General features: G+C 42.8%; 1 protein-coding gene across 2 annotated transcripts in view; it reads right to left on the bottom strand.

Moving 5' to 3' along the window:
• Window positions 1-155: 155 nt before the first annotated feature.
• sytl5 (synaptotagmin-like 5) overlaps window positions 156-16857 on the bottom strand; it is a 119893-nt gene continuing 103191 nt past the window's right edge. For both annotated transcript variants that reach the window (XM_055877751.1, XM_055877750.1), the window contains exons 10-17: window positions 10074-10142; window positions 9504-9682; window positions 5744-5846; window positions 4941-5102; window positions 4730-4838; window positions 4472-4607; window positions 4125-4333; window positions 156-3880 (exon numbers count right to left, since the gene is read on the bottom strand). In XM_055877751.1, the coding sequence (XP_055733726.1) occupies window positions 3738-3880; window positions 4125-4333; window positions 4472-4607; window positions 4730-4838; window positions 4941-5102; window positions 5744-5846; window positions 9504-9682; window positions 10074-10142 (1110 nt within the window). In that variant the 3' untranslated portion in view covers window positions 156-3737. The remainder of the gene's footprint in view (window positions 3881-4124; window positions 4334-4471; window positions 4608-4729; window positions 4839-4940; window positions 5103-5743; window positions 5847-9503; window positions 9683-10073; window positions 10143-16857) is intronic.

Here is a 16857-nt window from a genome sequence, read left to right as displayed (position 1 = left end):
TCCTGTATAGATTGTATTTTCAACCAGCAACTATCAGGAAATAACACTGATCATAATTTGTTCACACTTTTACAGACGCCCACACACACTGGATCTGATACAGACAGTTACACAACACACAGAAAAGTTGGTTCTCAACATACATAGAAGTCATCTGAGGAATGATATGTGTTGTTTATTCTTCAAAATATTCTGATAATACATTTTAAACAAAATAAGAGATTGATTCAGTCACATTACAATGTCAAATCGAACAATCTAGTTTTGAATGAGAGGACATTAAAACAGACAGTAACATGCTGTTAGACACTAGTCTAGTGTTTCTTCAGTAGCAGGGTATTGCACGCAACTCATCTACACAGTAAATGCCATTTTAATAGTATTATTATTACTGTATTCTGTAGTTTTCAATGGTTGTTTACACTCAGAATTCAGAGTATAACAGGAACTCAGACAATGGTGAATATGTAGACTTGCATTCCACAGTAGACTGTAGGTTATGATAGTAGGCTGTGACTACACTGAGACCAAGCCTGCAGCCCAAATGCCATCCTTCTCCCTAGAGTATTTGGGGTATTCTACAGAAGTGTTGTAAATTGCTGTCCCACATTAAAAAAAAAAAAAAAAAACGATTTAGAAAAACATTTAAGTCTCCAAACTTAGGACATTTCATTACATCATGATATATTCTAATTCACTTCAAGGAAATAACAAACATATTTTTCAATTAATATAGCACAAAGTCATTGTTTATATACCTGTTTCTATTGAGAGATGTCTGTCTCACACCCTGACTCCTAAACTTCATGTTTGAAAATAAAGCAATTCATGATTTTTTAAATAGTTTTAGTATTATTATTTCAACAGAACATATTGAGTTGTTCTATTATTACATTGAAAGATACTGGTATAATTAGTAGATTTGTTTATTTTAAAACATACTTTTCAAAAAAATGCTGGCCCACCTTTTGATGTCACTACCGTTAAAGACTGATAAAACACACATTAAAAGACTGATAAAACACACACATTAAAAGACTAGAATGAATCTGCATTAAGCCACACCCCTACATATATCTCCAGCTGATGGGATTGCACCCCTCTCTAGCATGGCCACATAGTGAGTAGTCTGTCTGCAAGCATTTTGGATCAAATTTGTGAGCAGGTTTAATAAATCTTCATGTATTTTTAAGAAGTGTCACTACTCAACATCTAATATTTCAAGAAATATATAAAGTATGGTTATGGGACCAAAATATGTATTTGGTGGGATGTACATCTGTCCAAAAGTCTAAATTGGTCTAAATTGTCCAACCAAAGCAGTCACAACCAAAACAATTGACACCATAGAGATCGATAGAGGTCTCATCTTTGTATCTGTGCCATTATGGCATCTGTGCCACTATGGCATCTGTGCCAGCACAGGCAGTGCCATTGAGGCTATCTCCATTTTAAAGTTTCAAGCGCCATGCTGAGCAACCATGTAGGTAGTGGTCAAGAGCACACTTCAGGAAAAAGTGTATTAAGATGTACAGCCAGCAGAGGGGCTCCAATCCTTAAAGAGCCCAAACATTAACATCTATTTGGCCCAACATAGACGTCTATAATGTGCTGTGCTGTACTGTAATGTACTGCACTGTACTATACAGTACTCCAGTGAACTATACTCCACTTTACTCCACTCAAGTTTCTTAGAATTGAAGAAAGGGCCCATGGAGTCTTGATCTTGTGGTCTTGGTCTTGAGACCACTCAATAAATTCTGTATTTAACTTGTCATGGTCTCAACTCCCTAGGTATGGATCTTGGGACCAATGTCCTGGTTTAAATCTTGGTCTTGGCTCATGCTCTCGGACAAGAACTTAGTCTTTGGTTTACAAACCATAGGGAACTCAATTTGAAGAAGACAATGCTCCCAACCCATAAGAATCCCCATCCAGCTGACTACTTTAAAATGATGGAAGCCCTCAATGGTAATGTCTATACTAAAATATATACCCAATATATATCCATTGACACTCTTCATTTTGCTAAAATAAAGATAGGAAAAGTTACAATTTATACATCAAGCAACATAATGAATCAGATACATAAGTAATTAAATCAATCAATACATTTTAGATTCTACATTCAACATTGAACATTTTACAGAGGAACAATAGAGATTATATTTCTCTAAATTCAATTTAAAGGATTTTAAAGTCCGGTTAAAAATCATGTTTTTATTATTTTGACAATTTTGTATGCAAATAAAACATTAATAGAAGGTTAATCCAAATGATCAATGCTGGTAGTGACACATTTTTTTCCTGGTAAGAAATTCAGGACAATACTTCAAATTTGCAATACAAATTTGTGTGAGTATTAGATATGTCTAGCTAACATAACCCCCAACCCCCAATTTGCACCACTTCTGTAGAAGGTCCAAAAAGATCTGTTGATGAAGTGGCTATTTGTGCCACTCTACTCGTAATGTGTGCTTTATCAAAACTACAGTAAAACCCTTGGTGTGTTCGGGATTAGTTACAATGCAATTCTGCAACACTTTGAAACTGGGGTTTTATCCGTTCAAAAATTATGCATAATAACATTATTGCATTAAACAATGCAATCTTGAACACACCCATATTATAATTTTACAGTATACTATGGGAATGTTTAAATCTACTCAGCATGCATCAACCCTTAAGTGCCTTTGAAGAAGTTACCTTATGAGAGTAGGGACTAGATTCTATTAGATCCCCATATCGTTTGTTTTGGCGGTGTCTGAAGTGGAACTGCGTTAGAGCTGAAAATCCACAAGCGGCTCCATGCGTTAGTTTGTCGTGGATACGAAACAAAACACCCGATAAGCGGATGTCTGCCAACGTCGGTTCTGATTGAGTCAAAGCCTAGGTAAAAGCTACCCTGAGCCACTGATGCAGGGTCAGATACATTATCTCCCCCCTAAATGGTTATGGTTAAGAGCAGGTCAGAGCAATCTGATCCTAGATCTGGGGTTAAGAACAACTTCTACCTCATGTAGTCTCAACACAGGGAGAGGAGAGCGTTGTGCATAGTCAGATCAGATGATACAAATGACAATGTGCTTGTTCATTATGTTACATACATGTAACTGCCAAAATAAAGGAAACACCAACAGAAAGTGTCTTAATAGGGCTTTGGGCCACTACCTTCTATAAGTGTCTGGAACTTTATTGGAGGGATATATACTTTGTATCTCTCATTTACTCAAGTGTTTCCATTATTTTAGCCGTTACCTGTACATGTCATAATGTACAGTAGTAGTAGCAGTAGCAGTAGCAGTAGCAGTAGTAGTAGTAGTAGTAGTAGTAGTAGTAGTAGTAGTAGTAGTAGTAGTAGTAGTAGTAGTAGTAGTAGTAGTAGTGGTAGTGGTAGTGGTAGTGGTAGTGGTAGTGGTAGTGCTTGGTCTTGGCTGGGAATGGCCATGTGTGTAAGGCATGACTGGTTGACCTCTTTACCAGAAAGAGGACTATGAACCCCAGTGCAGGATCAGGGTAGCTCAGAGGTTAGGGTTCAAGGGTCAGGAAGTGGAGTGATGTCATCAGCTCTGTATTGCGGGATAGAGCTTGGACATGGAGCACTGTCAACCAATGTCCTTCTCTTTCTTTTCTTCTCTTTTTCTCTCTCCCCCTCTTTCCTTCCACTGTTTCTCCCTTTTCTGCCACCTCTCTCTGTCCCTCTTTCTTTTGTCCTTCTTTCCCTCCCTCCCTCCATCTCATGTGTTGTGTTTGCACATGCTGGATCTCAGCATCAGTGTACACTCCTGGGGGACCTCCGGGTTGTCAATCATGCGTTGCCATAGCCGCTGTTCCTCTCCGTACGAGTCCATCCAGTCCACCTCGTTCCCATAGCTCTGGCCTGTAGGGAGACAATAGATCATCACTATCTGTTCCATACACTCCATATCCCTACAGTGTTATGCTGACTGAATATGCTACAAATCCCCATAACCTCTGAGAAGAGAGAAAAGAAGAGAAGTGAAGACTGGAGTTAAACTGAAGAGAAGACCAGAGAACAGAATAAAAGAAGAGTGAACAGCAGAGAAGTCCAATACCAAACAGCCCATCCCAGCCCCTGGTTCTTCCCAGACGGACAGACAGACCTGTCCCTCCGTTGAGTCGGACTCCCCCCAGGAAGACGTTGCTGGCCAGAGCCTCCTTGTCCCAGACGGTGAGCTCCAGACACACATTGTTCAGGTCTCCGGCCTGCAGGCCACAGTAGGTGAAGGTGTGATTCCACTGGGGGTTGACCGAGCGACGCACCACCACCGTCTTGTGCTTGGTGGACTTACTGTTGTCAGGGAGCAGGTACCTGGATCGATGGGGAGACAGGAAACAAGACATACAAAACTGTCAGAGGAATTGGAATTAGGTAGGTAGTAGGTCCTTCCCATCATTCTTACTAGGAATGAAGGCTGGATGAAACTGAATGGGTCTATCTGGGTCTCACCCTTTCACAAAGGGGTCTGAAGTGCCTCCAGACTTGACAGAGGTCAGGTTCTTGGCCTCCTTGACCAGCAGTTCCACCATACCTCCTTTAGGCAGCTTGATGCTGGACTTCTTTCCTTTCAGAAAGCCTTTCTTCACTGAGGGGAGGAGAGAGGTGAATGAGCAAAATTCCAAACAGTCTTTCAGGAAATGTCTTAGTTGAATGATATGTGTTAGTGATGGGTTGGAGCAATTACAAAAGAAGGATTTTGTGGAGCACCTTGGACCTGGTCCAGGGGTAGCATGAGGTTCTTCTCTGCAGGGATGTACTTCAGAACCACGGTCAGCTCCCCTTTATACTGGAGCGTGGAGTCCATACTACTGTCCAGCTGCACATAAAACAAATATACTTACAGTATTTAACACTGATAAACATACAGTGCTGTATAAATCCACACATATACACTATTGTCCATCTGCACACAGGATACCTTGGGCTGCAGAGAGTACCACTCCTCCGTGTTGCTGTCAAACTCCCAGGAGTCAAAGGTCAGCTCCACCTCCCCCAGGAAGCTGTTGTGTCCGAAGCGGTCATGGTGCCACACAGACAGCTGCAGCGTTCGTGTCTCCAACTGGGAGTGGCTGATCACATACTACACAAACACAGCACAGGAGAGAGTGACGACAGAAGAGTAGGACTGAGTACAAAAATCAAAGTTCCTGCCGATGCTCTTACAGGAATAACACATGTACAGCAGGGGTGCTTGAGATGAAGTCTTTTGACGGCTATACACTGTAGGTATGGTGGCACAGGTTAATGAAAACACATGGGAGGAGCAGGCTTCATTTCTTTATATACTGTACAGACGTAGGATCTTAATTCAGGTTGCCACAGCAGGAAAATAAATAATGTGAATTATTATGTGGAAAGTTCTCCTGCAACAGGGTGATCAAGTTAAGCTCCTATATCAGTATGAACACCTGCTGACCGACACACTCCTGTTGACACACATACTGTCTCCAGGCAACTTGATCCCATCCAAGTGCACACATTCTCATGATCACAAAAAACAAACTCATTAAATATTAGTGTTTCACCAAGCTACACACAAGTTGATACACACACACACACACACACACACACACACACACACACACACACACACACACACACACACACACACACACACACACACACACACACACACACACACACACACACACACACACACACACACACACACACACACACACATACACACACACACACACACACACATAAACACTCCCTCACCCTAAGGTTCTCGTTGAATACAGGGTTGATTGTGTTGGTCTTGATGCTGGTCTTCCTCTTGCTCTGGCGAGACTTGTCTGGGAGGAGGTAGGCCTTCACATAGCTGCCAACGGAAAATACATTCAGCCACACTCCATTGGAAGACCGGTGTGCCGTGATCCATATGATCACCCCAAGGCTTCGCTAAGGTTACTCTGACATACCATGAATGTCACAGTTATTGTGGGTCATGCTGAGGTCACACGTCACTCATGGATTGGTTCAAGTTGAGATGACGGTCAGGAACTGTGATGTTAAGAGGTGTGTTCTTTTTCAATTGTGAATGTGTGATAATGAAGTGTGTGTAATTTCACAGTAAGCATATGTTCTTCAGTGGCGTATTGCCTCCTGTGGCGTACTGCATTAGCATCGAATAGCCCCCGTGATATGCAACTTTTCAGGGAAGTTAGGAACAAATATACACAGGCAGTTAGGAAAGCAAAGGCCAGCTTTTTCAAACAGAAATTTGCATCCTGTAACACTAAGTTCTGGGACACTGTAAAGTCCATGGAGAATAAAAGCACATCCTCCCAGCTGCCCACTACATTGAGGCTAGGTAACACTGTCACCACCGATAAATCTACGATAATCGAGAATTTCAATAAGCATTTTTCTACAGTTGGCCATGCTTTCCACCTGGCTACACCGACCCGGTCAAGAGTCCTGCACCCCTCACAGCAACTTGCCCAAGCCTCCCCCATTTCTCCTTCACCGAAATCCAGATAGCTGATGTTCTGAAAGAGCTGCAAAATCTGGACCCCTACAAATCAGCCGGGCTAGACAATCTGGACCCTCTCTTCATAAAATTATCCGCTGAAATTGTTGCAACCCCTATTATTATCTTGTTCAACCTCTCTTTCGTATCGTCTGAGATCCCCAAAGATTGGAAATCTGCCGTGGTCATCCCCCTCTTCAAAGAGGGAGACACTCTAGACCCAAACTGTTACAGACCTATATCCATCCTGCCCTGCCTTTCTAAAATCTTCAAAAGCCAAGTTAACAAACAGATCACCGACCATTTCGAATCCTACCATACCTTCTCCGCTATGCAATCTGGTTTCCGAGCTGGTCACGGGTGCACCTCAACCACGCTCAAGGTCCTAAACGATATCATAACAGCCATCGATAAGAGACAATACTGTGCAGCTGTATTCTTCGACCTGGCCAAGGCTTTTGACTCTGTCAATCACCACATTCTTATTGGCAGTCTCAACAGCCTTGGTTTCTCAAATGACTGCCTAGGCTGGTTCACCAACTACTTCTCTGACAGAGTTCAGTGTGTCAAATTGGAGGGCCTGTTGTCCGGACCTCTGGCAGTCTCTATGGGGTGCCACAGGGTTCAATCCTCGGGCTGACTCTTTTCTCTGTATACATCAATGATGTCGCTCTTGCTGCTGGTGATTCTTTGATCCACCTCTACGCAGACGACACCATTCTGTATACTTCTGGCCCTTCTTTGGACACTGTGTTAACTAACCTCGAGACGAGCTTCAATGCCATACAACTCTCCTTCCGTGGCCTCCAACCTCTCTTAAATGCAAGCAAAACTAAATGCATGCTCATCAACCGATCGCTGCCCACACCTACCCACCCGTCCAGCATCACTACTCTGAACGGTTCTGACTTAGAACATGTGGACAACTACAAATACCTAGGTGTCTGGTTAGACTGTAAACTCTCCTTCCAGACTCACATTAAGCATCTCCAATCCAAAATTAAATCTAGAATCGGCTTCCTATTTCGCAAACAAAGCATCCTTCACTCATGCTGCCAAACATACCCTAGTAAAACTGACTATCCTACCAATCCTTGACTTCGGCGATGTCATTTACAAAATAGCCTCCAACATTATACTCAGCAAATTGGATGCAGTCTATCACAGTGCCATCCGTTTAGTCACCAAAGCCCCATATACTACCCACCACTGCGACCTATACGCTCTCGTTGGCTGGCCCTCGCTTCATTTCCGTCGCCAAACCCACTGGCTCCAGGTCATCTATAAGTCGTTGCTAGGTAAAGCCCCGCCTTATCTCAGCTCACTGGTCACCATAGCAGCACCCACCTACAGCACGCACTCCAGCAGGTATATCTCATTGGTCACCCCCAAAGCCAATTCCTCCTTCGGCTGCCTTTCCTTCCAGTTCTCTGCTGCCAATGACTGGAACGAACTGCAAAAATCACTCAGGCTGGAGACACAGCTCACAGATCACTGATCACTGCAATTGTACATAGCCAATCTGTAAATGGCCCATCCAACTACCTCATCACCATATTGTTATTTATTTTATTTATTTTGCTCCTTTGCACCCCAGTACCGCTACTTGCACACTCATCTTCTGCACATCTATCACCCCAGTGTTTAATTTGCCATACTGTAATAATTTCGCCACTATGGCCTATCTATTGCCTTCCCCCCTTATCCTACTTCATTTGCACACACTGTATATAGACTTTCTCTATTGTATTATTGACTGTATGTTTGTTTATTCCATGTGTAACTCTGTGTTGTTGTTTGTGTCACACTGCTTTGCTTTATCTTGGCCAGGTCACAGTTGTAAATGAGAACTTGTTCTCAACTAGCCTACCTGGTTAAATAAAGGTGAAATATCTAGCCTACCTGGTTAAATAAAGGTGACATATCTAGCTTACCGGGTTAAATAAAGGTGACATAACTAGCCTACCTGGTTAAAAAAAGGTGAAATAACTAGCCTACCTGGTTAAATAAAGGCGAAATAACTGGCCTACCTGGTTAAATAAAGGTGAAATAACTAGCCTACCTGGTTAAATAAAGGTGAAACAACTAGCCTACCTGGTTAAATAAAGGTGAAACAACTAGCCTACCTGGTTAAATAAAGGTGAAACAACTAGCCTACCTGGTTAAATAAAGGTGACATAACTAGCCTACCCGGTTAAAAAAGGTGAACTAACTAGCCTACCTGGTTAAATAAAGGCGAAATAACTGGCCTACCTGGTTAAATAAAGGTGAAATAACTAGCCTACCTGGTTAAATAAAGGTGAAACAACTAGCCTACCTGGTTAAATAAAGGTGAAATAACTAGCCTACCTGGTTAAGGAAAGGTGAAATAACTAGTCTACCTGGTTAAATAAAGGTTAAATAACTAGCCTACCTGGTTAAATAAAGGTGACATAACTAGCCTACCTGGTTAAATAAAGGTGAAATAACTAGCCTACCTGTTAAATAAAGGTGAAACAACTAGCCTACCTGGTTAAATAAAGGTGAAACAACTAGCCTACCTGGTTAAATAAAGGTGAAATAACCAGCCTACCTGGTTAAATAAAGGTGAAACAACTAGCCTACCTGGTTAAATAAAGGTGAAATAACCAGCCTACCTGGTTAAATAAAGGTGAAAAAACTAGCCTACCTGGTTAAATAAAGATGAAACAACTAGTCTACCTGGTTAAATAAAGGTGAAACAACTAGCTTACCTGGTTAAATAAAGGTGAAATAACTTGCCTACCTGGTTAAATACAGGTGAAATAACTAGCCTACCTGGTTAAATAAAGGTGAAATAACTAGCCTACCTGGTTAAATAAAGGTGAAATAACTAGCCTACCTGGTTAAATAAAGGTGAAATAACTAGCCTACCTGGTTACATAAAGGTGAAATAACTAACCTACCTGGTTAAATAAAGGTGAAATAACTGGCCTACCTGGTTAAATAAAGGTGAAATTAAAAATAAGTGTGTGTGTGTGCCCTTACGCATCTGTGCGTTGCCTCTTCTCATCGCCGGTGGCCAGGTTGCGACACTCCTTCACCAGGACGTTAAGAGCGCCTGTCTTATAGCTGTAGCTAATGTTCAACAGCAGCTCGCCACTCACGTTGGCGTTGCCATAGTCACCAGTCTCACTGTACATACTCATCATACTGTTCAGACTGCTCTGTGAGGAGAAGAGAGGGGGGAAGAAAGTAGAGGGGGATAGAGAATAGATAGGATAAAGGGAGAAGAGAGAAGAGATGGGTAGGGAGAGAGCAAAATGATTAAAAGAGTGTAATAGAGGAGGGGGGCCTTTCGTCTTTGTGCAGGTAAAAATTCAGAACGGACAGATTGAGTCATTTGGTGAGAGATGGGTCTGGCTGGGGAATGTAAAACACTAAAGTTGATCTAATTTATGTCAAAGAGTGAGCCAGTATGATGAATGACCAATTCAGGCAGTCAGTGGCAGCGATGGGAGCAGAGCGGCACCGATTGGTGGAAACATATTCACAATAAGTGGGGTACACACATGCAGGCACACACATACACACATACACAAGGAGGCAAGAACTCACAGTTTCTGCATCCGAGTCGCCAGGAACACTGAGGTAGCCCCATTTTCTCTCTGAGCCGGGAGTAGAAGACTAGCAGCCAGAGGAAGAATAGAACCCGAGCCAGCATGGGGAGGAGGAGAGAGAAGGAGGAGGAGAGAGGGAAGGAGAGAGGATATAGAAAGAGAGGAGAGAGGGAAGGAGGTAAGAGGGAAGGAAGAGGGAGGAGAGAGGGAAGCAGTAGAGAGGTGAGAGAGAGGAGGGAGAGAGGGGTGATACATGTGAAAGTGTAAAGAGGACAGATACGAGAGGACAGACCCCATGTATCAGGGCAGAAACCCCAGACACCAGACACCGACACAAAACTGAATCTATCAGGGTTGCCATGGTGATTATCAGATGAAGCAGGACCCGATTAGAACCCCTCAATGAATAAACAGAGAAGGACACAGCGGACAGGCTGAAAGCACCAGTAAATATCAAAGACAACTAAACACAGGTGCTTCCACCAAAGCAACATATCTGGGAGCAATGGATTTACGGTTTTAGTAGATACATGAGAATCAGCCTTCTGGGCTTCATATTATTTTTTGGGGACCAACTTTTTATTTAGTATTGTCTTTTTTTTAGGGGGGGTTACAGAAACCATGCCTCCCACCCCCTAGCCCCCCCCCCCCCCCATCCCATCTACTGAGGTCGGAATGAATTAATTTGAGCGTTCTGTTAAAGTTTCTGGCAATGGTTTTATCTAAGGAAAGAAATACACTGCTCAAAAAAATAAAGGGAACACTTAAACAACACAATGTAACTCCAAGTCAATCACACTTCTGTGAAATCAAACTGTCCACTTAGGAAGCAACACTGATTGACAATACATTTCACATGCTGTTGTGCAAATGGAATAGACAAAAGGTGGAAATTATAGGCAATTAGCAAGACACCCCCAATAAAGGAGTGATTCTGCAGGTGGTGACCACAGACCACTTCTCAGTTCCTATGCTTCCTGGCTGATGTTTTGGTCACTTTTGAATGCTGGCGGTGCTTTCACTCTAGTGGTAGCATGAGGCGGAGTCTACAACCCACACAAGTGGCTCAGGTAGTGCAGCTCATCCAGGATGGCACATCAATGCGAGCTGTGGCAAGAAGGTTTGCTGTGTCTGTTAGCGTAGTGTCCAGAGCATGGAGGCGCTACCAGGAGACAGGCCAGTACATCAGGAGATGTGGAGGAGGCCGTAGGAGGGCAACAACCCAGCAGCAGGACCGCTACCTCTGCCTTTGAGCAGGAGGAGCACTGCCAGAGCCCTGCAAAATGACCTCCAGCAGGCCACAAATGTGCATGTGTCTGCTCAAACGGTCAGAAACAGACTCCATGAGGGTGGTATGAGGGCCCGACGTCCACAGGTGGGCCTACCATCAAAAACAATGGAGAAAATGCATCCCATAACATTTTAACATGGAAATAGCTGTTCTATCATTCAGTCTACAGTAGCAGCCAATGTGTGGTGTTCAATGTAGGCCTACATTCCATGAGACTTTTGAAAAAACATTCAGGGCTTGACATTAACCTTTTATCCATTGTCCTTCAGACAAGGAGGTGACTGGAAATGTTGTTGTGTTGTTTGATGCAAGAAACCACTTTACAAAATAAATGCATTATTATTCCTATACCATTATTACAGAGAATCAGACACATTTTGCTACCCTCTGCCTATTGGCAACTTAGCTTATTCAAGCACGTCTCGAAATGAAACACTGTCCCTTTAAGACAAAAAAAAATCTTTACCTGACTCGCTTTTCAAAGATGTTTAGAAATGTCCACATTTGTGCTCTTGTAGGAAGCAATCACGCTGCTGTTGCTGAATACAAATGAACTATAACTGGGCTAATAACACTAACTATAAAAGGATATGAACAAATTTGCACACATGGTGTCACAATCGTCAAAGGGAGAGAGAGAGGACCAAGGCGCAGCGCGTGAAAAATATCTTCTTTTTATTATAAGAAGGAAAAAACGAAACAAACCAACAAAACAGACGACCGTGAAGCTATACAAACATAAGTGCTGACACTAAACACTTAGACATAGACAATTCCCCACAAAACAGCTAAAGCCTATGGTTGCCTTAAATGTGGCTCCCAATCCGAGACAACAATAACCAGCTGTCTCTAATTGAGACCCAATTCAGGCAACCATAGACTTTCCTAGATACCTACACTGAACACTAAACCATCTACTCTACTAAACCCCCTAAAACATACAACACCCTAGACAATACAAAAACACACAAACTTCCCCATGTCACACCCTGACCTAACTAAAATAATAATGAAAACAAAGATAACTAAGGCCAGGGTGTGACACATGGCTACATGCAGCTCTGGCTTTGATCTCAAAACATGCACATCTACTCATGACCGCTTATGCTGTAAACACAGTCCAGTTCAAAGTGAATGCCACAAATCCAAATACAGTGCCTTCGGAAAGTATTCAGACCCCTTGACTTTTTCCACATTTTGTTAGGTTACAGCCTTGTTCTAAAATTTATGAAATTGTTTTCCCCCCTCATCAATCTAAACACAATACCCCATAAAAAAACTGAAATATCATATTTACATAAGTATTCAGACCCTTTTCTCAGTACTTTGTTGAAGCACCTTTGGCAGCGATTACAGCCTTGAGTCTTCTTGGGTATGACGCTACAAGCTTGGCACACCTGTATTTGGGGAGTTTCTCCCAGTCTTCTCTGCGGATCCTCTCAAACTCTGTCAGATTGGATGGGGAGTGTCGCTGCACAGCTATTTTCAGGTCTCTCCAGAGATGTTCAATTGGGTTCAAGTCCGGTCTCTGGTTGGGCCACTCAATGACATTCAGAGACCTGACTAGTCACCCAGTCCCTGCTGCTGAAAAACATCCCCACAGCATGATGCTGCAACCACTATTCTTCACCGTAGGGATGACGGCAGGTTTCCTCCAGACATGATGCTTGGCATTCAGGCCAAAGAGTTCAATCTTGGCTTCATCAGACCAGAGAATATTGTTTCTAATGGTCTGAGTGTCCTTTAGGTGCCTTTTGGCAAACTCCAATCGGGCTGTCATGTGCCTTTTACTGAGGAGTGGCTTCCATCTGACCACCCTACCATAAAGGCATGATTGGTGGAGTACTGCAGAGATGGTTGTCCTTCTGGAAGGTTCTCCCATCTCCACAGATTAACTGTGTCAGAGTGACCCTCGGGTTCTTGGTCACCTCCCTGACCTTAAGCCCTTTTCCCCCGATTGCTCAGTTTGGCTGGGCGGCCAGCTCTTTTTTGTTTTTGAGCGGATGGTAGGAACACAATTACAAATAATTTGTAGACTGCAAATTGACAGCAAGAAGTGCAAACAGATACACTACATGACCAAAAGTATGTGGACACCTGCTTGTCGAACATATCATTCCAAAATTATGGGCATTCATATGGAGTTGGTCCCCTCTTTGCTGCTATGACAGCCTCCACTCTTCTGGGAAGGCTTTCCACTAGATGTTGAAACATGGCTGCGGGGACATGCTTCCATTCAGCCACAAGAGTGTTAGTGAGGTTGGGCACTGATGTTGGGCAATTAGGCCTGGCTTGCAGTCAGTGTTACAATTCATCCCTAAGGTGTTCGATAGGGTTGAGGTCAGGGCTCTGTGCAGGCCATTCAAGTTCTTCCACACTGATCTCAACAAACAATTTATGTATGGACCTCGCTTTGTGAACGGTGGTATTGTCATGCTGAAACAGGAAAGGGCCTTCCCCAAAATGTTGCCACAAAGTTGGAAGCACAGAATTGTCTAGAATGTCATTGTATGCTGTAGCGTTAATATTTCCCTTCACTGGAACTAAGGGGCCTAGCCCGAACCATGAAAAACAGCCACGGGCCACTATTCCTCCTTCACCAAACTTTACAGTTAGTGCTATGCATTGGGGCAGATTGCGTTTTCCTGGCATCCGCCAAACCAGTCATTTGAAGGGGGTCCACATACTTTTGTATATATAGTGTATGTTTGCATAAAACATAATAATTTCAAACCTTGCTTACATTTGTATATGTCTCTCTATTATGCGTGGGAATACTTGGGAACAGATTTCTTAAATTAAAATCACTTTCCTGGTGTTTTAACCTTCTTTTATGTTCTACAATGAAACAAAAAAAAGACTTTTTTATTTTACAATATTATTTTTTTTGCTAAGAAAACCCCAGTTGGGGAACCTTACATTAAAGGGTGCTTTGCTATTTTTGGGCATTGGAATGACCTCTGCCTCCCTCCACGCCTGAGGGCAGAATCCGTCTTCAAGGCTTAGATTGAAGATGTGGCAAATAGGAATCGCAATGTATTCCTCTACCAACCTCAGTAATTTACCATCCAGGTTGTCGGTTCCAGGTGGTTTGTCCTTATTTATAGATAGCAATCATTTTTTCACCTATTCAACACTAACTGCAGAAGTCAAAGCTACTGTGCTCATCTTTCATTATTTGGTCCATTTTGTGTGAAAATGAAGGCTCAGCATTTGTTGTTTGCATGTCATGCCTAAGCTTGCTAATTTTGTCAACAAAAAGTTAGTAAAGTGGTTGGCAATATCAAAGGGTTTTGTTATGAATGAGCCATCAGCCTCAGTGAAGGTTGGAGCTGAGTTAGCTTATCTGCATAGAAATTAATTTAAGGTCCTCCAGAGCTTTTTTACTATCATTCTTTTTATAATCTATCTTTTAATAGTTTTTTCTTCTTTTTGTTTAGTTTAGTAACATGATTTCTCGATTTACTGAATGTTTGCCAATCTGCTGTGTTGCCATACTTATTTTCCATTCCCTTAGCCTCAGCCCTCTCGGCAATACAGTTTTTCAATTCATCATCTACCCATAGGGATTTGGCAGTTTTAACAGTCAGTCAAGGTATGTTGACATGGCGGTTATACTCTCAAAACATCGGAGCGGCGTCCAGCCTGTGGTGTAGAGAAAGAGAAGGTATGTAGGGGTGCGTTCCCCAGTAGATTGTGCAAGATCTAAATCTGTTTGCTAAGAGTAGCCATTTATTCTCAATAGTCCTCCACGAGTAAACAATTGTTGCATCGGAATTCCGGTTGGTCCACAGCGTCCCGGGAGAGAGCACAGTAAATACAGCTCCTGCAGGGCATGAAACGCTTGCTTTTTCCTCTTAACGGGGAAACCTCCATGGGAGGAAACAAATATACTCATTCCATGTCGCAGAGATAGTGATTTACAGGTAGAGTAAAAAAAAATTATAAAAAAAGTGAAAATAACTTTTGTATTTTTCCGGACCTATACAGTCCATCTGAAAGTACACCCAAAACATTTTAAATTAAACTAAATAGACTAAAGCCTGTTAAACTTTCTGCAACAAACAATTCACAAAAAAAAGTGCACTCACTCTCCTTCCAGTCAAAGAGTGGGCGTGCATACCCATAACATGATGCAGCCAGCACTATGTTTGAAAATATGGACAGTGGTACTTAGTAATGTGTTGTATTGGCTTTTCTCCAAACATAACGCTTTGTATTCAGGACAAAAAGTTAATTGGTTTCTCACACTTTTTGCAGTTTTACTTTAATGCCTTATTGCAAAGTGGATGCATGTTTTGGAATATTTTTTATTCTGTACAGCCTTCCTCCTTTTGACTCTGTCAATTAGGTTAGTATTGTGGAGTAACTGCAATGTTGTTGATCCATCCTCAGTTTTCTCCTATCAGTGACTAGTGTTCCATTATTAAAGTGGCCAGTGATTCCATGTCTATGTATATAGGACAGCAGCCTCTAAGGTGCAGGGTTGAGTAGCCGGTTGGTAGCCGGCTAGTGATGGCTATTTAACAGTCTGATTGCTGTTTTTTAGTCTCTCGGTCCCAGCTTCTTTGAGCATTGCTATATTGACCTTGTTTCTTGCCAGGATATCAAGACAGCTGGAACGAATAGCTAGGGTTGCCATTTTTATGTAATATTAATGATGTCATTGTTATCTTCAGTGTTAATAACCCCATGGATGTGAAACAAAAAGCAGGAGCCACAGGGAAACCCACCCATTGATTGTTCCCCACCCAGAACCCCCTCACCCATTGGTTGTTTCCCCCCATTGGTTGCTTCCCACTCAGAATGCCCCCCCCCCCCCCCCCCCCATTGGTTGTCATCCCCCGGTCCCCCTCACCCATTGGTTGTTTCCCCCCATTGGTTGCTTCCCACTCAGACTGCCCCCCCCCCCCCATTGGTTGTCATCCCCCGGTCCCCCCCACTCATTGGTTGTTCCCCACCCAGAAACCCCCCACCCATTGGTTGTTTCCCACTCAGACCCCACCCTCCCCATTGGTTGTCCCCCCCCACCCATCCCACTCATTGGAGCGGCCATGTTCCCACAGGTGAATGGTAAACGGACAGAATATGCTGCTGGAGCAAAATAGACCTGCTATTGTTCCTTGTAATACAGTGAACGTCCCACACCTTAATGTGATGTTATATGTTGACAATTATTTCAAAATAAGTCAGTTAATTCATATTTATTTTGCCAAGGAAAGCCACGAGAAAACCACACGTTTCAATGCATGCCACCGGAACCGGAACACCGGGCTTCAGTTATGATGAATATTACTCACAGTGTACATTAACATTATAGGAAGAATCGCTGCTATAGATATCTACTGTGTGTGTGTTTCCCTCATCCACCCCTATATTCATTCTGTTCTATTCATACAATATTTTCAAGCAGGGAGATTCAGAGAATCCAGTCATCATTCATCTCCATCATCATGGCCCTCCACCTCTGCTGTTATTGAGAGCAGAGCCC

Source organism: Salvelinus fontinalis, chromosome 23 (genome assembly GCF_029448725.1).
Source record: "Salvelinus fontinalis isolate EN_2023a chromosome 23, ASM2944872v1, whole genome shotgun sequence".
Lineage (NCBI taxonomy): Eukaryota > Metazoa > Chordata > Actinopteri > Salmoniformes > Salmonidae > Salvelinus > Salvelinus fontinalis.
The sequence above is the reverse complement of the archived record's forward strand: the minus strand, read 5'-3'. Positions and strand labels throughout refer to the sequence as shown.